Raw genomic sequence first — 23,862 nt, forward strand, 5'->3', positions numbered from 1 at the left:
CATCTGGATTACTGCAACTCGCTGTTGGCTGGGCTCCCTGCCTGTGCCATTAAACCCCTACAACTTATCCAGAACACTGCAGCCCGTCTGGTGTTCAACCATCCCAAGTTCTCTCATGTCACCCCGCTCCTCCGCACACTCCACTGGCTTCCAGTTGAAGCTCGCATCTACTACAAAACGAGGGCACTTCGTTCATCCACCTCTGGCCTGCTAGCCCCCCTACCTCTACGGAAGCACAGTACCCGCTCAGCCCAGTCAAAGCTATTCGCTGCTCTGGCACCCCAATGGTGGAACAAGCTCCCTCACGATGCCAGGACGCCTGACCACCTTCCGGAGACACTTGAAACCCTACCTCTTTAAGGAATACCTGGAATAGTATAACAGTAATCCTTCTACCCCCCCCCCCATAAAGAAAATAGAAAAAGGGAGTGGTTGTCCCACTGGCAATCCTAAATTGAATGCACCAATTTGTAAGTCGCTCTGGATAAGAGCGTCTGCTAAATTACTTAAATGTTAAATGTTAAATGTTAAATATAAGAGAACTAACGGAACTGCCCCGTTAGAGCTCCTGACAGACATTCACTGGTGCATCAAGTTTGTTGGAACCTCTCCAGCGCGCTTACAATAAACAATTATTCATTTAAGATTGACTTCGAGGGTCCCTGTATAAGAATTTCAACAATAATTTGCCGTCAATGAACAGGATGGAGAGAGAGAGAGGGGGAGTAGAAAGGGAGAGAGAGAGATATGGAAGGTGGGAGAGGGGGAGTCGTAATCAGACACACAGAGAGAAGGAGAAGCAGGAAAGAAAGATAAGAAAGGAAATCAGAGGGAGAGAGAGAGGCAGTGAGATTAGACCTCTATTTTGGCAAAGGTATGCTATTGATACGCTGTGAGTGTAACCGGTGTGGCTAGCTAGTTAGCGGTGCACGCTAGTGGCATTTTGATCCTTGACGTCACTTGCTCTGAGACCTTGAAGTAGTTGTTTCCCCTTGCACTGCAAGGGCCGTGGCTTTTGTGGAGAGATAGGTAACGTTGCTTGGTGGGAGGCAGTTGTTGATGTGTTCAGATGGTCCCTGGTTCAAGCCGAGGTTGGGGTGAGGAGAGGGATGAGCAGTGTACCCTCTGTAGATACTGTATGACTGTAACAGATTACTGCCTGATCTCTCTGGGTTTGGTGCAGATGATTGTTGTGCATCTGGTATCTGTATCTTGTATGTTAAACTATTTTCTGTTTGTATCATTAAGTATTATCTATTACTGATTCTTACATTGAACACACACACACACACACACATACACTCCCCCCACCCCCACTTCCCCACTTCCCCCCTCCACACACACACACACACACACACACACACTAACCCCTCCCTGTCCCTTTGCCCCCAGCCCTGATGCATGCGGTGGTGTTTGGTAACGTGACGGCCATTATTCAGAGGATGTACTCTCGGCGCTCCCTCTACCACACCCGTACCAAGGACCTGAAGGACTTCATCAGGGTCCACCGTCTGCCCAAGGCCCTAGAGCAACGCATGCTGGAGTGCTTCCAGACCACCTGGTCTGTTAACAACGGCATCGACGTCAGCGAGGTGGGTTGTAACAAAAGAGGACTAAGCAGTCTGACGACTATGCTGTCACTCTCTCTCACGCCTCGTTCTTGCTCTTTCCCTTTCTCTCTCTCTCTCTCTCTCAATTCAATTTCAATTCAATTCAATTCAATTTAAGGGCTTTATTGGCATGGGAAACATATGTTAACATTGCCAAAGCAAGTGAAGTAGATAGTAAACAAATGTGAAATAAACAATAAATATTAACAGTAAACATTACACTCAGAAGTTCCAAAAGAATAAAGACATTTCAAATGTCATATTATGTCTATATACAGTGTTGTAACAATGTACAAATGGGAAAATAAATAAACAAAAATATGGGTTGTATTTACAATGGGGTTTGTTCTTCACTGTTTGCCCTTTTCTTGTGGCAACAGGTCACAAATCTTCCTGCTGTGATGGCACACTGTTGTATTTCACCCAGTAGATATGGGAGTTTATCAAAATTTGGTTTGTTTTCGAATTCTTTGTGGATCTCTGTAATCTGTGGGAAATATGTGTCTCTAATATGGTCATACATTTGGCAGGAGGTTAGGAGATGCAGCTCAGTTTCCACCTCATTTTGTGGGCAGTGTGCACATAGCCTGTCTTCTCTTGAGAGCCAGGTCTGCCTACGGCGGCCTTTCTCAATAGCAAGGCTATGCTCACTTAATCTGTACATAGTCAAAGCTTTCCTTAAGTTGGGGTCAGTCACAGTGGTCAGGTATTTTGCCACGGTGTACTCTCTGTTTAGGGCCAAATAGCATTCTAGTTTGCTCAGTTTTTTTGTTAATTCTTTCCAATGTGTCAAGTAATTCTCTTTTTGTTTTCTCATGATTTGGTTGGGTCTAATTGTGTTGTTGTTGTTGTTCTGGGGCTCTGTGGGGTATGTTTGTGTTTGTGAACAGAGCCCCAGGACCAGCTTACTTAAGGGACTCCAAGTTCATCTCTCTGTAGGTGATGGCTTTGTTATGGAAGGTTTGGGAATCGCTTCCTTTTAAGTGGTTATAGAATTTAACGGCTCTTTTCTGGATTTTGATAATTAGCTGGTATCGGCCTAATTCTGCTCTGCATGATTTTTTTTGCAGAAATCTGCATGCAGAGTCTCAATTTGGTGTTTGTCCCATTTTGTGAATTCTTGGTTGGTGAGCGGACCCCAGACCTCACAACCATAAAGGACAATGGGTTCTATAACTGATTCAAGTATTTTTAGCCAGATTCTAATTGGTATGTCGAATTTGATGTTCCTTTTGATGGCATAGAAGGCCTTTCTTGCCTTGTCTCTCAGATCGTTCACAGCTTTATGGAAGTTACCTGTGGCGCTGATGTTTAGGCCGAGGTATGTATAGTTTTTTGTGTGCTCTAGGGCAACGGTGTCTAGATGGAATTTGTATTTGTGGTCCTGGCAACTGGACCTTTTTTGGAACACCATTATTTTTGTCTTACTGAGATTTACTGTCAGGGCCCAGGTCTGACAGAATCTGTGCAGAAGATCTAGGTGCTGCTGTAGGCCCTCCTTGGTTGGTGACAGAAGCACCAGATCATCAGCAAACAGAAGACATTTGACTTCAGATTCTAGTAGGGTGAGGCCGGGTGCTGCAGACTGTTCTAGTGCCCTCGCCAATTCATTGATATATATGTTGAAGAGGGTGTGGCTTAAACTGCATCCCTGTCTCACCCCATGGCCCTGTGAAAAGAAATGTGTGTGTTTTTTGCCAATTTTAACAGCACACTTGTTGTTTGTGTACATGGATTTTATAATGTTGTATGTTTTTCCCACAACACCACTTTCCATCAATTTGTATAGCAGACCCTCATGCCAAATTGAGTCAAAAGCTTTTTTGAAACCAACAAAGCATGAGAAGACTTTGCCTTTGTTTTGTTTTGTTTGTTTGTCAATTAGGGTGTGCAGGGTGAATACGTGGTGTGTCGTACGGTAATTTGATAAAGAGCCAATTTGGCATTTGCTCAGTACATTGTTTTCACTGAGGAAATGAACTAGTGTCGTGTCGCGTCGTGTGCTGGTGGTTATTGCTGTCAAACAAAGAGTCCGCTTAGGCTGCACTTTGATTAGAAGTTTTATTCATATCACAAGATGTCAGCATAAGTTTACAGACCCGCAGTGTCTAGAGAAACAGCGTCCCAAAGATAATCTGTCTGTTTCTGACCCCCTCTTTGTCTAGCCCATACTTATAAACAATGGCAAAATATGGGTTGCTCCCTCTGCTGTCCAATCACCTGTCTCCCCTGCGGCGTCACCCTACAACTGGCTACTTTTGAACTAAGATAAACATCCACGCTTTGTTCCTCTAGAATAGTCATAATCTTCATACACGACACTAGTCTGCTGTTAATGATAATGCAGAGGATTTTCCCAAGGTTTCTGTTGACACATATCCCACGGTAGTTATTGGGGTCAAATTTGTCTCCACTTTTGTGGATTGGGGTGATCAGTCCTTGGTTCCAAATATTGGGGAAGATGCCAGAGCTAAGGATGATGTTAAAGAGTTTAAGTATAGCCAATTGGAATTTGTGGTCTGTATATTTTATCATTTCATTGAGGATACCATCAACACCACAGGCCTTTGGTGTGTTTGTATTTTGTCCTGTAGTTCATTCAATGTAATTGGAGAATCCAGTGTGTCTTTAATAGTTGATTCTAAGATTTGCATTTGATCATGTATATTTTTTTTGCTATTTGTTCTTTGTTATAGGGCCATACATCTCCATTTTGGATAGATAGCTCTTCGTGTTGTTGTTTGTTTAGTATTTTCCAATTTTCCCAGAAGTGGTTAGAATCTATGGATTCTTCAATTACATTGAGCTGAGTTCTGACATGCTGTTCCTTCTTTTTCCGTAGTGTATTTCTGTATTGTTTTAGTGATTCACCATAGTGAAGGCGTAGGCTCAGGTTTTCTGGGTCTCTATGTTTTTGGTTGGATTGGTTTCTCAATTCATTTCTTAGGTTTTTGCATTCTTCATGAAACCATTTGTCATTGTTGTTACTTTTCTTCGGTTTTCTGTTAGAGATTTTTAGATTTGATAGGGAAGCTGAAAGGTGAAATATACTGTTTAGGTTTTCTACTGCCAAATTTACACCTTCACTATTACAGTGGAACGTTTTGTCCAGGAAGTTGTCTAAAAGGGATTTAATTTGTTGTTGCCTAATAGTTTTTTGGTAGGTTTCTACACTACTTTCCTTCCATCTATAGCATTTCTTAATATTATTCAGTTCCTTTGGCTTTGATGCCTTATGATTGAGTATTGCTCTGTTCAAGGAGACTGTGATTTTGCTTTGGTCTGATAGGGGTGTCTCTCTCAATCTTGTTTTCTTTTCGTGTTCCCAATGCTCCTGTTGGTAAAAAATTAAATGCCTCCTGTATTGATTCTTCTCTCAGTTATTCTCTCAATTCATATCACTTGTTTTGCCTCTCTCTCTTCCCCCGTTCTACCTCTTCAACTTTCCCTCTCATCTGTCGATCCCCTCTGTCCAAACTCAATCTCTCATATTTTATTCTCTTTGTCTCACTCCCCTTTCTCATCCCCTCTCATCCCCCTCTCACCCCCCTCTCTCTCTAGTTGTTGAAGGACTTCCCAGACGAGTTGAGGGCGGACATCGCCATGCACCTGAATAAGGAGCTGCTGCAGCTGCCGCTGTTTGAGTCGGCCAGTAGGGGTTGTCTGCGCTCCCTGTCCCTCATCATCAAGACATCGTTCTGCGCCCCAGGAGAGTTCCTCATCCGCCAGGGAGACGCCCTGCAGGCCATCTACTTTGTCTGTTCCGGGTCCATGGAGGTGCTGAAGGACAACACTGTGCTGGCTATACTAGGTAAGGACACATAGGGCACACAGACGCACGCACGCAGGCACACATGTACACACGCACATACACATGTGTACACCACACACACACACACACACACAGTCACACAGACACACACACATATGCATATGCATACACACACACACACACACACACACACACACATAAGTGCATATACCTGATGACATCCACATTCTAGCAGACCTGCTTTTGTTTTCTAAACTATCACTCAATACACATGCATTTGCAGTGAATTACACAACCTGGTCTCATAGACATAGACTAGACGTAGCATAGTAAACATAAATCCGGGACACCCAGATTAGTATGATATGTTACGTTTGGTATGGCTACATTAGACTAAAGTAGGGTGGTTGGTCGTGTTGGATGGGTAGACGTAAAACACAAATGTCTAGCAACCCAAAGGTTCCGTGTTTGACTCTCATCACGGACAACTTTAGCGTTTTAGCTCATTTGAAACTTTGCAACTACTCACTACTGTTTAGCTACTTTGCAACTACTTAGCATGTTAGCTAACCCTTCCCCTAACCCAAACCTTAACCCTTAACCCTTAACCCTAACCTGTAGCCTAGCTAACGTTAGCCACATAGCTAACATTAGTGTTAACCACCTAGCAAATGTTAGTCACAACAAATTGGAATTTGTAACATGTCATATGTTTTCAAATTAGTAACATATTGTACAAATTGCAATTTGTAACATATCATACGAATTGGAATTGGTAACATATCAAACGAAATGGATGATGGACATCCACAAATTAATGCATAACATATCATAATTGGAGTGTCCCGGGTTTACATTTACTATGTTACGTGTGCCCCTGAGTCCAGGTTGAATTACAGGGAAGCACCAGATTGGAAACCCCCTAACCCCAATCACTACCAGCTTAAATCGAGTTAACCTTTACAGCACCAAGCAGCTGATGCATCTTATATTGACAGGCTAATCTGTATCGATGGGAACTAAGCTATATTATGACCAGCGAGATCACTCCAGATTCAAGTAGAAATTTGGAGTTTTTGCAGGTCCCCAGGACATCAGGAGAAGCTGTCAAAACCGTCCACTAGAGGCAAAAAAACCCCAACTCAAAACAAGTGTCAGGAGCTGGAATTGAACCAGCAATCTATGGAGAAGGAGCTCACTGCTTAGACCACTGTGCCATACATCCACAATGAATTAGCAAGGCCAGTCTTAATTAATGGCTAAACTTAACCTGGCTGTGTTTTTCTGTTTTAACTCTATCCCAAACCCTTAATTTAACCAATCAGAATTAGTGCCTGAACTGTTAACCAATCGGAATTAATGCCTGATCTTAACCCTAGAGTTGTTCCTATTTTAACCCTATCCCAAACCCTTAACTTAACCCAGTAGGAATTAATGTGCTAATTTTTGTACCCCTTTTTCGTGATATCCAATTGGTAGTTACAGTCTTGTCCCATCGCTGCAATTCTCGTATGGCGAAGGTCAATAGCCATGCGTCTTCTGAAAAAACGACCCTGCCAAGCCACACTGCTTCTTGACACACTGCTCGCTTATCCCGGAAGCCAGCTGCACCAATGTGTCGGAGGAAACACCATACAACTGGCGACCGAAGTCAGCGTGCATGCGCCCAGCCCGCCACAAGGAGTCGCTAGAGCGCCAAACCCTCCTGTAACCCGGACGACGCTGGGCCAATTGTGCACCGCCTCATGGGTCTCCCGGTCGCGGCCGGCTGCGACACAGCCCGGGATCGAACCCGGGTCTGTAGTGACGCCTCAAGCACTATAGAGTTGTTTCTGTTTGCCTACATTGTCTGGAACTCATGCGGGAGCTGTTAGCCTAAATACAGGACGTCAGGAAATGAAGTCAGTTTACTAGGCAAAAAGAGATGTTTGTCCAAGGACGTCAAGAAATGACGTGAGACTGTGATTCTTGTTGCAGGTTATGACTTGTGTTGAAGAAGAGGCCTATTAGTATTATTGCAATGACATATTGAAATGTTGAATTTGATTAGGGTAACTATGATCAGAATTATGAATTATTGTCTGTTGGAAAAATAATTCAAGGCCATGTAATGAAACAACAAATTAACTTTCAAGTACCTCCTACCACACGCATACACACATGCACGAACACACACACCCACACAGACACACAGAGTTGAGTGTGTGACAAACTGACAAAGGATCCTTTCTCAGTAGACTAGCCACAGTCAAGTAAATTTCGCAGAGAGCTGACGTTCAATCAGACTGACCTGGAGACTGGGAGGAGACCTAGCTCATTGTTTTACTATCTTTGTGGGGACGAGATTCTAAATTATATTTTCCCTAACCCCTAATCCTAACCCTTAACCCTTAACCCCTAATCTTAACCCTAACCCCTAATCCTAACCCTTAACCTTAACCCTAAGCAAGCAGCTACTGTGTCTAATGACGTGTGAGTCTTCGTGTCTGGAATGGTTAGTCCTGCAGCAGGGGCTATAGTGAAATGCTTAAGAAGCAATTTATGTTGACAAGGGTTTTATGATTACTACTGTATATTTACTTGAGGCACATCGAATATAACTTTAATAAGGTATGTGAATCCAGAGGAAATAAGAGAAGGGGGGAGAGAGAGAGATGGAGAGAGAGATAGACAGAGAGAAAGAGGGGGAGAGAGAGGGAGGGAGACAGAGACAGAACGAGAGAGAAGCAGAGACGGAGAAAAGAGAGAGAGAGAGAGAGAGAGAGAGAGAGAGAGAGAGAGAGAGAGAGAGAGAGAGAGAGAGAGAGAGAGAGAGAGAGAGAGAGCAATCAATCATTTCCAGACCCAGGGACATGTACTAGTCTGTGGCGACCTAAATGCCAGAACTGGACAAGAACCTGACACCCTCAGCACACAGGGGGACAAACACCTACCTGGAGGTGACAGCATTCCTTCCCCCATATGCCCCCTAGGCACAACTACGACAACATAACCAACAAAAACGGGTCATGACTATTGCAGCTCTGTCGCACACTGGGTATGTACATAGTCAATGGTAGGCTTCGAGGGGACTCCTATGGTAGGTACACCTATAGCTCATCTCTTGGCAGTAGTACTGTAGACTACTTTATCACTGACCTCAACCCAGAGTCTCTCAGAGCGTTCACAGTCAGCCCACTGACACCCCTATCAGACCACAGCAAAATCACAGTCTACTTGAACAGAGCAATACTCAATCATGAGGCATCAAATACAAAAGGAACTGAATAATATTAAGAAATGCTATAGATGGAAGGAAAGTAGTGTTGAAACCTACCAAAAAACAATTAGGAAACAACTAATTCAATCCATTCTAGACAACTTCCTGGACAAAACGTTCCACTGTAATAGTGAAGGTGTAAACTTGGCAGTAGAAAACCTAAACAGTATATTTGACCTCTCAGCTTCCCTATCAAATCTAAAAATCTCTAACAGAAAACCAAAGAAAAGTAATAACAGTGATAAATGGTTTGATGAAGAATGCAAAAACCTAAGAAAGAAATGGAGAAACCTATCCAACCAAAAACATAGAGACCCAGAAAACCTGAGCCTACGCCTTCACTATGGTGAATCACTAAAACAATACAGAAATACACTACGGAAAAAGAAGGAACAGCATGTCAGAAATCAGCTCAATGTAATTGAAGAATCCATAGACTCTAACCACTTCTGGGAAAATTGGAAAACACTAAACAAACAACAACACGAAGAGTTATCTATCCAAAACGGAGATGTATGGGTAAACCACTTCTCCAATCTTTTTGGCCCTATAACAGAGAACAAACAGCAAAAAAATATACATGATCAAATGCAAATCTTAGAATCAACTATTAAAGACTACCAGAACCCACTGGATTCTCCAATTACATTGAATGAACTACAGGACAAAATACAAACCCTCCAACCCAAAAAGTCCTGTGGTGTTGATGGTATCCTCAATGAAATGATAAAATATACAGACCACAAATTTCAATTAGCTATACTTAAACTCTTTAACATCATCCTTAGCTCTGGCATCTTCCCCAATATTTGGAACCAAGGACTGATCACCCCAATCCACAAAAGTGGAGACAAATTTGACCCCAATAACTACCATGGGATATGCGCCAACAGCAACCTTGGGGAAATCCTCTGCATTATCATTAACAGCAGACTAGTTCATTTCCTCAGTGAAAACAATGTACTGAGCAAATGTCAAATTGGCTTTTTACCAAATTACCGTACAACAGACCACGTATTCACCCTGTACACCCTAATTGACAAACAAACAAACCAAAACAAAGGCAAAGTCTTCTCATGCTTTGTAGATTTCAAAAAAGCTTTTGACTCAATTTGGCATGAGGGTCTGCTATACAAATTGATGGAAAGTGGGGTTGGGGGAAAAACATACGATATTATAAAATCCATGTACACAAACAACAAGTGTGCGGTTAAAATTGGCAAAAAACACACACATTTCTTTCCACAGGGCCGTGGGGTGAGACAGGGATGCAGTTTAAGCCCCACCCTCTTCAACATATATATCAATGAATTGGCGAGGGCACTAGAACAGTCTGCAGCACCCGGCCTCACCCTACTAGAATCTGAAGTCAAATGTCTTCTGTTTGCTGATGATCTGGTGCTTCTGTCACCAACCAAGGAGGGCCTACAGCAGCACTTAGATCTTCTGCACAGATTCTGTCAGACCTGGGCCCTGACAGTAAATCTCAGTAAGACAAAAATAATGGTGTTCCAAAAAGGGTCCAGTTGCCAGGACCACAAATACAAATTCCATCTAGACACCGTTGCCCTAGAGCACACAAAAAACTATACATACCTCGGCCTAAACATCAGCGCCACAGGTAACTTCCACAAAGCTGTGAACAATCTGAGAGACAAGGCAAGAAGGGCCTTCTATGCCATCAAAAGGAACATAAAATTTGACATACCAATTAGGATCTGGCTAAAAATACTTGAATCAGTTATAGAACCTATTGCCCTTTATGGTTCTGAGGTCTGGGGTCCGCTCACCAACCAAGAATTCACAAAATGGGACAAACACCAAATTGAGACTCTGCATGCAGAATTCTGCAAAAACATCCTCTGTGTACAACGTAAAACACCAAATAATGCATGCAGAGCAGAAACACCAAATAATGCATGCAGAGCAGAATTAGGCCAATACCCGCTAATTATCAAAATCCAGAAAAGAGCCGTTAAATTCTATAACCACTTAAAAGGAAGCGATTCCCAAACTTTCCATAACAAAGCCATCACCTACAGAGAGATGAACTTGGAGAAGAGTCCCCTAAGTAAGCTTGTCCTGGGGCTCTGTTCACAAACACAAACAGACCCCACACAGCCCCAGGACAACAACAACAACAACAACACAATTAGACCCAACCAAATCATGAGAAAACAAAATTACAGAATTACTTGACACATTGGAAAGAACAAACAAAAAAACAGAGCAAACTAGAATGCTATTTGGCCCTAAACAGAGAGTACACAGTGGCAGAATACCTGACCACTGTGACTGACCCAAACTTAAGGAAAGCTTTCACTATGTACAGACTCAGTGAGCATAGCCTTGCTATTGAGAAAGGCCGCCGTAGGCAGACCTGGCTCTCAAGAGAAGACAGGCTATGTGCACACTGCCCACAAAATGAGGTGGAAACTGAGCTGCACTTCCTAACCTCCTGCCAAATGTATGACCATATTAGAGACACATATTTCCCTCAGATTACAGCGATCCACAAAGAATTTGAAAACAAACACAATTTTGATAAACTCTCTTATCTACTGGGTGAAAAACCACAGTGTGCCATCACAGCTGCAAGATTTGTGACCTGTTGCCACAAGAAAAGGGCAACCAGTGAAGAACAAACACCATTGTAAATACAACCCATATTTATGTTTATTTATTTTCCCATTTGTACTTTAACTATTTGCACATTGTTACAACACTGTATATATACATAATATGACATTTGAAATGTCTTTATTCTTTTGAAACTTCTGAGTGTAATGTTTACTGTTAATATTTATTGTTTATTTCACTTTTGTTTACTATCTACTTCACTTGCTTTGGCAATGTTAACACACGTTTCCCATGCCAATAAAGCCCTTAAATTGAAATTGAATTGAATTGAATTGAATTGAGAGAGAGAGAGAGAGAGAGAGAGAGAGAGAGAGAGAGAGAGAGAGAGAGAGAGAGAGAGAGAGACAGAGAGAGACAGAGAGAGACAGAGAGAGACAAAGAGAGAGAGACAGAGAGAGTGAGAGAGACAGAGAGAGACAGAGAGAGAGAGAGAGAGACAGAGAGAGACAGAGAGAGACAGAGAGAGAGAGAGAGACAGAGAGAGACAGAGAGAGAGAGAGAGACAGAGAGAGACAGAGAGAGAGAGAGAGAGAGAGAGAGAGAGAGAGAGAGAGAGAGAGAGAGAGAGAGAGAGAGAGAGAGACAGAGAGAGACAGAGAGAGACAGAGAGAGACAGAGAGAGACAAAGAGAGACAGAGAGAGACAGAGAGAGACAGAGAGAGACAAAGAGAGACAGAGAGAGACAGAGAAGAGACAGAGGAAGTGGTACTGGAGTTGTAATAGCGTTTCAGCATTAGGGCTATTGGGATTAATGTGTGTGTCCATGGCACAGGGGTTGTGTGGGAGGAGACATGGTTCAATAGACCCTAGAATTATGTAGGAGCAGTATCCCTCTAAGACTGGGTGAAAAGACATGGGTGGAATAGTTCAGATAGTCCAATTATCGGTCATGCCCCTTTGTCCTACTGCTACTGGAACATCAAGAACAAGAAACCCTCTTCCAACATTTGATCTCTATATGTTTTCAATGGGATTTCACTGAGAATAATATAGTGAAGAATAATACTTCAAGCACTGGAAATTCTTTATGACTTACTTCTTTCTGTCATTTCCAATCTTCGACTTTCTCCATACTGCTCCTCTCTCTCTCCTGTTTCAAGTCACTCTCTTCCCTAGTCGTACTATCCTTCTATCTCTGTGTGTTGGTGTCTGCTCTGTGTGCTGTGTGTGTGGAACATGGAGTCTTATACATGATTAATCATTTCTGTCTCCTCTCACAAGCACACAAAGAGGGAGGGAGGGAGAGAGAGAGAGAGAGAGAGAGAGAGAGAGAGAGAGAGAGAGAGAGAGAGAGAGAGAGAGAGAGAGAGAGAGAGAGAGAGAGAGAGAGAGAGAGAGAGAGAGAGAGAGAGAGAGAGAGAGAGAGAGAGAGAGAGAGAGAGAGAGAGAGGAGAGAGAGAGAGAGAGAGAGAATCTGCACACTAACCAGATCATGCTCCAGTGGGTCTAGTCCTGTCTGTCTGCCTCCCTCTGCACCCGTGGACTGTGGAAGGGGACAGATAGGTGTTTGTGCTGAGCAGCCACCGACTGACTTGGTCCTCCTGGGGGGTTTGTAGCTGGAGGTTGACTTAGCTGGAAACAGTGAGTTGTTTTTAACGTCACTAAGGCAGAATAGAAAGGTGCCATCAGATAAACAGATGAAAGGATGGAGGGATGGATATTGCATGGATATCAAATGTATCAATACTTGGGGCTGTTCTCAATATTAGGAAGGTGTTCTTAATGTTTGGTATACTCAGTGTGTGTGTGTGCGTGTGTGTGTGTGCGTGCGTGCGCATTAAGAACACCATAACACTAACCAGTCATCAATCCAATACCACCTGACCTTTTGAGACCCTGACATGTGGATCTATGACACACACACACGCACACACGCACCTGTGTCATACATCCACATGTCAGGGTCTCAAAAGGTCAGGTGGCATTGGATTGATGACTGGTTAGAGTTATGGTGTTCTTAATGTTTGGTATACTCTGTGTGTGTGTGTGTGTGTGTGTGTGTGTGTGTGTGTGTGTGTGTGTGTGTGTGTGCGTTAGAGGTTGTGTGTGTGAGTGAGAGAGTATTTACAGTGGGGAGAACAAGTATTTGATACACTGCCGATTTTGCAGGTTTTCCTACTTACAAAGCATGTAGAGGTCTGTAATTTTTAAAATCCAGAAAATCACATTGTATGATTTTGAAGTAATTAATTTGCATATTATTGCATGACATAAGTATTTGATACATCAGAAAAGCAGAACTTAATATTTGGTACAGAAACCTTTGTTTGCAATTACAGAGATCATACGTTTCCTGTAGGTCTTGACCAGGTTTGCACACACTGCAGCAGGGATTTTGGCCCACTCCTCGATACAGACCTTCTCCAGATCCTTCAGATTTCGGGGCTGTCGCTGGGCAATACGGACTTTCAGCTCCCTCCAAAGATTTTCTATTGGGTTCAGGTCTGGAGACTGGCTAGGCCACTCCAGGACCTTGAGATGCTTCTTACAGAGCCACTCCTTAGTTGCCCTGGCTGTGTGTTTCGGGTCGTTGTCATGCTGGAAGAATCCAGCCACGACTCATCTTCAATGCTCTTACTGAGGGAAGGAGGTTGTTGGCCAAGATCTCGCGATACATGGCCCCATTCATCCTCCCCTCAATACGGTGCAGTCGTCCTGTCCCCTTTGCAGAAAAGCATCCCCAAAGAATGATGTTTCCACCTCCATGCTTCACGGTTGGAATGGTGTTCTTGGGGTTGTACTCATCCTTCTTCTTCCTCCAAACACGGCGAGTGGAGTTTAGACCAAAAAGCTCTATTTTTGTCTCATCAGACCACATGACCTTCTCCCATTCCTCCTCTGGATCATCCAGATGGTCATTGGCAAACTTCAGACGGGCCTGGACATGCGCTGACTTGAGCAGGGGGACCTTGCGTGCGCTGCAGGATTTTAATCCATGACGGCGTAGTGTGTTACTAATGGTTTTCTTTGAGACTGTGGTCCCAACTCTCTTCAGGTCATTGACCAGGTCCTGCCGTGTAGTTCTGGGCTGATCTCTCACCTTCCTCATGATTATTGATGCCCCACGAGGTGAGATCTTGCATGGAGCCCCAGACCGAGGGTGATTGACTGTCATCTTGAACTTCTTCCATTTTCTAATAATTGCGCCAACAGTTGTTGCCTTCTCACCAAGCTGCTTGCCTATTGTCCTGTAGCCCATCCCAGCCTTGTGCAGGTCTACAATGTTATCCCTGATGTCCTTACACAGCTCTCTGGTCTTGGCCATTGTGGAGAGGTTGGAGTCTGTTTGATTGAGTGTGTGGACAGGTGTCTTTTATACAGGTAACGAGTTCAAACAGGTGTAGTTAATACAGGTAATGAGTGGAGAACAGGAGGGCTTCTTAAAGAAAAACTAACAGGTCTGTGAGAGCCGGAATTCTTACTGGTTGGTAGGTGATCAAATACTTATGTCATGCAATAAAATGCAAATTAATTACTTAAAAATCATACAATGTAATTTGCTGGATTTTTGTTTTAGATTCCGTCTCTCACAGTTGAAGTGTACCTATGATAAAAATTACAGACCTCTACTTGCTTTGTAAGTAGGAAAACCTGCAAAATCGGCAGTGTATCAAATACTTGTTCTCCCCACTGTATCTCCAAACGCCAAGCTCCCAGCCTATATCTCTAATCATGGCACACACATCAATGAGAAGGCAGGCAGGTGAGCCACATGGCAGCTCTGAGATTATTAATGGACGGGTATTAAATTATTAAAACACTTGGATTATTAAACCAAGCGGGGAGCAGTGGAGCACTGCCCATAGAGTACATCTAGCCAGGTCTACCTTCAAACACAGAGGTGCCTGGGAGTCAGGGGAGACAACGGGTTAACACAGACACAGGGGACTGAGGGGAGGGGGGCTGCCTTGCATATATAACATATACAGTTGAAGTCGGAAGTTTACATAGACATTAGCCAAATACATTTAAACTCAGTTTTTCACAATTCCTGACATTTAATCCTAGTAATAATTCCCTGTTTTAGGTCAGCTATGATCACCACTTTATTTTAAGAATGTGAAATGTGAGAATAATAGTAGAGAGAATGATTTATTTCAGCTTTTATTTCTTTCATCACATTCCCAGTGGGTCAGAAGTTTACATAAACTCAATTAGTATTTTGCCTTTAAATTTAGCTCAATTAGCATTGCCTTTAAATTGTTTAACTTGGGTCAAACGTTTCGGGTAGCCTTCCACAAGCTTCCCACAATAAGTTGGGTGAATTTTGGCCCATTCCTCCTGACAGAGCTGGTGTAACTGAGTCAGGTTTGTAGGCCTCCTTGCTCGCACACGCTTTTTCAGTTCTGCCCACAAATTCTCTATAGGATTGAGGTCAGGGCTTTGTGATGGCCACTCCAATACCTTGACTTTGTTGTCCTTAAGCCATTTTGCGAGGTGGGTTATAATAAAAGAGGACTAAGCAGTCTGACGACTATGCTGTCACTCTCTCTCACGCCTCGTTCTTGCTCTTTCCCTTTCTCTCTCTCTCTCTCAATTCAATTTCAATTCAATTCAATTCAATTTAAGGGCTTTATTGGCATGGGAAACGTATGTTAACATTGCCAAAGCAAGTGAAGTAGATAGTAAACAAATGTGAAATAAACAATAAATATTAGCAGTAAACATTACACTCAGAAGTTCCAAAAGAAAAAATACATTTCAAATGTCATATTATGTCTATATACAGTGTTGTAACAATGTACAAATGGGAAAATAAATAAACATAAATATGGGTTGTATTTACAATGGTGTTTGTTCTTCACTGGTTGCCCTTTTCTTGTGGCAACAGGTCACAAATCTTGCTGCTATGATGGCACACTGTGGTTTTTCACCTAGTAGATATGGGAGTTTATCAAAATCGGATTTGTTTTTGAATTCTTTGTGGGTCTGTGTAATCTGAGGGAAATATGTGTCTCTAATATGGTCATACATTTGGCAGGAGGGTAGGAAGTGCAGCTCAATTTCCAGCTCATTTTGTGGCCAGTGCACATAGCCTGTCTTCTCTTGAGAGCCAGGTCTGCCTACGGTGACCTTTCTCAATAGCAAGGCTATGCTCACTGAGTCTGTACATAGTCAAAGCTTTCCTTAAGTTTGGGTCAGTCATAGTGGTCAGGTATTCTGCCACTGTGTACTGTCTGTTTGGGGCCAAATAGCATTCTAGTTTGCTCAGTTTTTTTGTTAATTCTTTCCAATGTGTCAAGTAATTATCTTTTTGTTTTCTCATGATTTGGTTGGGTCTAATTGTGTTGCTGTTCTGGGGCTCTCTCCCTCCCTCCCTCCCTCCCTCCCTCCCTCCCTCCCTCCCTCCCTCCCTCCCTCCCTCCTCCGAGGGAGGAGATGTAGAGGCTTCCTTTGTGCTGTTGTGCTGCAGTCGGCTTTGTCCATCACCCAACCACATTACCTCAAACACACACACACACATGGACACACAGACACGCATGGAGACACACACACACACACACACATTTTCATCCTTTATTTAGTGCAATGAAACAAAGAGCACCCAATTACATACCGGTATGCTTAATGACCTTGGGGCACTACTATTAATAATCATCATCCATACTGTATACATGTATTCAATATACTTTCATAATTAAACAGGGCTTTTTAATGAGTGCATCAAACATACACACACAAATTACACTCATACACACCGTGTCCACTGCCAACCCTTTCATGATATGACACAAATAGCCTTATATAAAATATGTCTTTCTGATGTTGGAATAATTGGAAAAGCTCAATCAAAAGCACAGACTGCATGTGATGGTTTCAAAGAGACTAACAGGTGTGTGTGTGTGCCTGCCTGTGTGTGTTTTTTCCTTCATACCCCCAGGTAAAGGGGACTTGATCGGCAGTGATTCTCTGACCAAGGAGCAGGTGATTAAGACCAATGCCAACGTGAAGGCCCTGACCTACTGTGACCTGCAGTACATCAGTCTGAAAGGGCTGAGGGAGGTGCTGAGGCTCTACCCAGAGTACGCACAGAAGTTCATCTCCGAGATACAACACGACCTCACATACAATCTCAGAGAGGGCCACGGAGCTGACGTGAGTAGAACCGCAACGCATGCAGGCATACACTAATAAACAAACCCATGCAGTAAAAATAAGCACATACACATGTACAATATCACACACAAACACGCAGAAACACACACACACACTCTCTCACACACACACGCACACTCACAAACACTAGTACATTGTTAGGCGTACAGCCTGCAGCTGTACCCGGTTTGTTTGATCAACAGAGAATATTGAGTGAGGAGGTATGGGTTTGTCTGTGTGATTGCTCTACTGATAGTGAGGATTCCTCCCAGGCACGTTCAATCAGTCACTTGCATGAACACAGAAATGGGTTATTAGACAAGCACAAACATAGAACACAGAAATGGGTTATTAGAAAAGCACAAGCATAACATTTTCCATCACACATGTCTGCGTGCATGTGTGTGTGTCTGTCTCTCTGTGTGACAGTGGTGAGACTAGTAACAAAATGGAGTCCCTCTCTTCTCTCTGTGTTATCTGCTAGTGCTGCATTATAAAACTCTGAGGGACTTGCCTGAGGGGACATTGACCTTCACAGGGCACATCATGCATTGTATGCATAATCACTACTCCCCCTCCCCTCTCCTTCCTTAAAATACACGAACACACACACTCTATCACACACACACCCCTCCTTACGCACAGATCTGGCTGGCCATGTGCAGCGGAGTCAAACTCAACGAGACAGGAATAGCAGCGTTCAGTGGTTTGGAGTGTGTGCTGGAGCTAAGAATAGCGCGGGGGAAGTCAGGGGCTCTCGCTGACTGGCTGTGTCCCCTGCAGGTACTGCTAAGATTGGATCCTGCCTGATACAAATAGCCCAGGCAGTGGAGGAGAGAGGGAGGAGGAGGAGGGAGGAGAAGGAGGAAGGGCTCAGTGCTCTTTCTTCTTTTTTTTCTCCTGTTCTCCACCACTTCCTTCAAACACACACGAAAGGTTTGCCTCCCCCCTTCACAGTATAGCATGTCTATTTGGAACTCCCACTTTCTAATCTTAGCTTACAGCCCCAAAGGCTGTGTTTGTTTGTGTGTGTGTGTGTGTGTGTGTGTGTGTGTGTGTGTGTGTGTGTGTGTGTGTGTGTGTGTGTGTGTGTGTGTGTGTGTGTGTGTGTGTGTGTGTGTGTGTGTGTGTGTGTGTGTGTGTGTGTGTGTGTGTGTGTGTGTGTGTGTGTGTGTGTGTGTGTGTGTGTGGACATGTACAGTATGCATGCGTGTTTATGTTTGTTTATGTCTCTCATATAGCATCCAAAGAGCTTATTATGCAGCCAGGAGTGTGCACTGCAGTCCACATTTCCTTCTTAGCTGCAGATTTTACAGTTTATGTTGTATATGTAAAACCCAGCAAAGAAGAGGAGAAGAAAGAGAGAGAGAGCGAGAGAGAGAGAGAGAGAGAGAGAGAGAGAGAGAGAGAGAGAGAGAGAGAGAGAGAGAGAGAGAGAGAGAGAGAGAGAGAGAGAGGAGAATGCCAAGACAAACCAGGAACAACAACAGCCTTCATCAGGGATGCTCTTCTTATTGTCAACAAACAATTACTGCAGAAACACCACCTCACAGTCTGAATACTGATAGTCTACCAGAATACGATGTGCACTTTGCCCCTGTTTATTTAGGGTAGTGCTGGAGGGAGGAGGGTTTGGGTTTGGGAAAAGGGCACTTTGTGAAAGCAGCAATGAATGTATTCCCTCTCCACTGTCTCTGCTGATTCACTTAGGAACTGGAGGGAACACAATGTACTGGGTACACAAGTCGGTTCTGTGCACACTGTAGTGTGCGCATAGGCACACTTACACACACATGCAGTAACCACACACACACACATTCACACCACCGGAGGCTGCTGAATTAATTCCGCTCCAGCCATTACCACGAACCCGTCCTCCCCAATTAAGGTACCACCAACTTCCTTGATACTAACTCAGTGGCCTTGTGGTTAATGTCCGCCCTGAGATTGGAAGGTTGTGAGTTCAATCCCTGGCCGAGTCATAACAAAGACTGTAAAAATGGGACCTGATGCATCTCTGCTTGGCACTCAGCATTAAGGAGATAGATTTGGGGTAAGGCCCTGTGATAGACTAGTGTCCTGTCCAGGGGGTGTACTGGTACATCAAGCTGCCTCACACTACAGAAACAGGCTCGCTCCCGCTACTTTCTTACAACCTACTGGGGTTCACACACACGAGCGCGCTCTTGCTTTCATGCGCACACACACACTGCATCATACGCAAACGTTTGTTTAACAAACGTGCACACATGCTCACAGTCTAGTAAGGCTGCAGATGAATACTCATTCTTAAACATTCTGACTAAACACACACTTACACGCTTGCTTGCATTCCAGCATGCTTGTGGCCATGGATGTCTGCACACGGTATGCATACATTAAACACATAATGTGAATGTGAAGGAACACAGGCACGGATACACACCCACCCCCGCACAGTAAAGCAGCCCCTGCTTGCCTTCGGGGCTGTGAGCTAAGATTAGAAAGTGGGAGTTAAAAATAGACACGCTGCTGTGAAGGGCGAACTGATATGAGGGGAGTGGGGGATGACAGTAGAAGAAAGGAGAGAGAGAGAGTGAGGAAGGAAAGAATGTCTTTGATCAAAGTGAAATCAGAAAGAAGAGAAGAGAAGACAACAGAAAAGACGGATGTTGGCTTGCCTGAAATATCACACCCATTCATTACCACATTTACTGAATAGGCCTATGGATATGGATTCAGGTACAAGCTCTATGTTTAGATAGTGGATGAGATCTACAGTGCCTTCAGAAAGTATTCAGACCCCTTGACTTTTTCCACATTTTGTTAGGTTACAGCCTTATTCTAAAATTGATTAAATTGTTTTTTTCCCTCATCAATCTACATACAATACTCCATAATGACAAAGCAAAAACAGGTTTTTAGAAATTGAAATATGCATAAGTATTCAGACCCTTTACTTTGTTGAAGCACCTTTGGCAACGATTACAGCCTCGGGTCTTCTTGGGTATGACACTACAAGCTTGGCACACCTGTATTTGGGGAGTTTCTCCCATTCTTCTCTGCAGATCCTCTCAAGCTCTGTCAGGTTGGATAGGGAGCATCACTGCACCGCTATTTTCAGGTCTCTCCAGAAATGTTAGATCGGGTTCAAGTCTGGGCTCTGGCTGGGCCACTCAAGGACATTCAGAGACTTGTCCCGAAGCCACTCCTGCATTGTCTTGGCTGTGTGCTTCAAATAAAATAAAATAAAATTTTATTGGCCACATGCGCCGAATACAACAGGTGCAGACATTACAGTGAAATGCTTACTTACAGCCCTTAACCAACAGTGCATTTCTTTTTAACAAAAAAAGTAAAAATAAAACAACAACAAAAAAAGTGTTGAGAAAAAAAGAGCAGAAGTAAAATAAAATAACAGTAGGGAGGCTATATATACAGGGGGGGTACCGGTGCAGAGTCAATGTGCGGGGGCACCGGCTAGTTGAGGTAGTTGAAGTAATATGTACATGTGGGTAGAGTTAAAGTGACTATGCATAAATAATTAGCAGCAGCGTAAAATGATGGGGTGGGGGGGCAGTGCAAATAGTCCGGGTAGCCATGATTAGCTGTTCAGGAGTCTTATGGCTTGGGGGTAGAAGCTGTTGAGAAGTCTTTTGGACCTAGACTTGGCACTCCGGTACCGCTTGCCGTGCGGTAGCAGAGAGAACAGTCTATGACTAGGGTGGCTGGAGTCTTTGACAATTTTGAGGGCCTTCCTCTGACACCGCCTGGTATAGAGGTCCTGGATGGCAGGAAGCTTGGCCCCAGTGATGTACTGGGCCGTACGCACTACCCTCTGTAGTGCCTTGCGGTCGGAGGCCAAGCAGTTGCCATACCAGGCGGTGATGCAACCAGTCAGGATGCTCTCGATGGTGCAGCTGTAGAATTTTTTGAGGATCTGAGGACCCATGCCAAATCTTTTCAGTCTCCTGAGGGGGAATAGGCTTTGTCGTGCCCTCTTCACGACTGTCTTGGTGTGTTTGGATCATGATAGTTTGTTGGTGATGTGGACACCAAGGAACTTGAAGCTCTCAACCTGTTCCACTACAGCCCTGTCGATGAGAATGGGGGCGTACTCAGTCCTCTTTTTTTTCCTGTAGTCCACAATCATCTCCTTTGTCTTGGTCACGTTGAGGGAGAGGTTGTTGTCCTGGCACCACACGGCCAGGTCTCTGACCTCCTCCCTATAGGCTGTCTCATCGTTGTCGGTGATCAGGCCTACCACTGTTGTGTCGTCTGCAAACTTAATGATGGTGTTGGAGTCGTGCCTGGCCATGCAGTCATGGGTGAACAGGGAGTACAGGAGGGGACTGAGCACGCACCCCTGAGGGGCCCCCGTGTTGAGGATCAGTGTGGCAGATGTGTTGTTACCTACCCTTACCACCTGGGGCGGCCCGTCAGGAAGTCCAGGATCCAGTTGCAGAGGGAGGTGTTTAGTCCCAGGATCCTTAGCTTAGTGATGAGCTTAGAGGGCACTATGGTGTTGAATGCTGAGCTGTAGTCAATGAATAGCATTCTCACGTAGGTGTTCCTCTTGTCCAGGTGGGAAAGGGCAGTGTGGAGTGCAATAGAGATTGCATCATCTGTGGATCTGTTGGGGCGGTATGCAAATTGGAGTGGATCTAGGGTTTCTGGGATAATGCTGTTGATGTGAGCCATGACCAGCCTTTCAAAGCACTTCATGGCTACAGACGTCAGTGCTACGGGTCGGTAGTCATTTAGGCAGGTTATCTTAGAGTCCTTGGGCACGGGGACTATGGTGGTCTGCTTGAAACATGTTGGTATTACAGACTCAGTCAGGGACATGTTGAAAATGTCAGTGAAGACACTTGCCAGTTGGTCAGCACATGCTCGGAGTACACGTCCTGGTAATCCGTCTGGCTCTGCGGCCTTGTGAATGTTGACCTGCTTAAAAGTCTTACTCACATCGGCTACGGAGAGCGTGATCACATAGTCATCCGGAACAGCTGGTGCTCTCATGCATGCTTCAGTGTTGCTTGCCTCGAAGCGAGCATAGAAGTGGTTTAGCTCGTCTGGTAGGCTTGTGTCACTGGGCAGCTCGCGGCTGTGCTTCCCTTTGTAGTCTGTAATAGTTTTCAAGCCCTGCCACATCCGACGAGCGTCAGAGCCAGTGTAGTACGATTCAATCTTAGTCCTGTATTGACTCTTTGCCTGTTTGATGGTTCGTCGGAGGGCATAGCGGGATTTCTTATAAGCGTCCGGGTTAGAGTCCCGCTCCTTGAAAGCGGCAGCTCTACCCTTTAGCTCAGTGCGGATGTTTCCTGTAATCCATGGCTTCTGGTTGGGGTATGTACATACGGACACTGTGGGGACGACATCATCGATGCACTTATTGATGAAGCCAGTGACTGATGTGGTGTACTCCTCAATGCTGTCTGAAGAATCCCGGAACATGTTCCAGTCTGTGCTACCAAAACAGTCCTGTAGCTTAGCATCTGCGTCATCTGACCACTTTTTTATTAACCGAGTCACTGGTGCTTCCTGCTTTAGTTTTTGCTTATAAGCAGGAATCAGGAGGATAGAGTAATGGTCAGATTTGCCAAATGGAGGGCGAGGGAGAGCTTTGTATGCGTCTCTGTGTGTGGAGTAAAGGTGGTCCAGAGTTTTTTTTCCTCTGGTTGCACATTTAACATGCTGGTAGAAATTAGGTAGAACGGATTTAAGTTTCCCTGCATTAAAGTCCCCGGCCACTAGGAGCGCTGCATCTGGATGAGCGTTTTCCTGTTGATTTATGGCCTTATACAACTCATTCAGTGCAATCTTAATGCCAGCATTGGTTTGTGGTGGTAAATAGACAGCTATGAAAAATATAGATGAAAACTCTCTTGGTAAATAGTGTAGTCTACAGCTTATCATAAGATACTCTACCTCAGGCGAGCAAAACCTCGAGACTTCCTTAGTATTTGATTTTGTGCACCAGCTGTTGTTTACAAATATACACAGACCGCCACCCCTTGTCTTACCGGAGTCAGCCGTTCTATCCTGCCGATGTAGCGTATAGCCCGCTAGCTGTATGTTATCCATGTCGTCGTTCGGCCACGACTCGGTGAAACATAATATATTACAGTTTTTAATGTCCCGTTGGTAGGATAACCGTAATCTTAGGTCATCCAATTTGTTCTCCAATGATTGAAGATTGGCTAATAGGATTGATGGGAGCGGCAGTTTACTCGCTCGCCGTCGGATCCTTACAAGGCACCCCGACCTACGTCCACGATATCTCCGTCTCTTCCTCATGCGAATGACGGGGATTTGGGCCTTGTCGGGTGTCTGTATGATATCCTTCGCGGCCGCCTCGTTGAAGAAAAAATCTTCGTCCAATACGAGGTGAGTAATCGCTGTCCTGATATCCAGAAGCTCTTTTTGGTTATAAGAAACGATGGCAGAAACATTATGTACAAAATAAATTACAAATAACGCGGAAAAACACACATAATAGTACA

At 44.2% G+C, this 23,862-nt stretch overlaps 1 protein-coding gene across 1 annotated transcript in view; it reads left to right on the forward strand.

Moving 5' to 3' along the window:
* The window catches only part of LOC311144057 (voltage-gated delayed rectifier potassium channel KCNH8-like), a gene marked incomplete at its 3' end in the record, with an annotated part of 201,314 nt that overhangs the window by 173,310 nt on the left and 4,142 nt on the right, over positions 1-23,862 (forward strand). Inside the window, exons 9-11 of the mRNA XM_084179997.1 lie at positions 1,393-1,592; positions 5,172-5,421; positions 17,163-17,377. Coding sequence (XP_084036123.1) covers positions 1,393-1,592; positions 5,172-5,421; positions 17,163-17,377 — 665 coding nt within the window. The remainder of the gene's footprint in view (positions 1-1,392; positions 1,593-5,171; positions 5,422-17,162; positions 17,378-23,862) is intronic.

The sequence above is a fragment of the Coregonus lavaretus genome (genome assembly GCF_964263955.1).
Source record: "Coregonus lavaretus genome assembly, chromosome: 16".
Taxonomy (NCBI): domain Eukaryota; kingdom Metazoa; phylum Chordata; class Actinopteri; order Salmoniformes; family Salmonidae; genus Coregonus; species Coregonus lavaretus.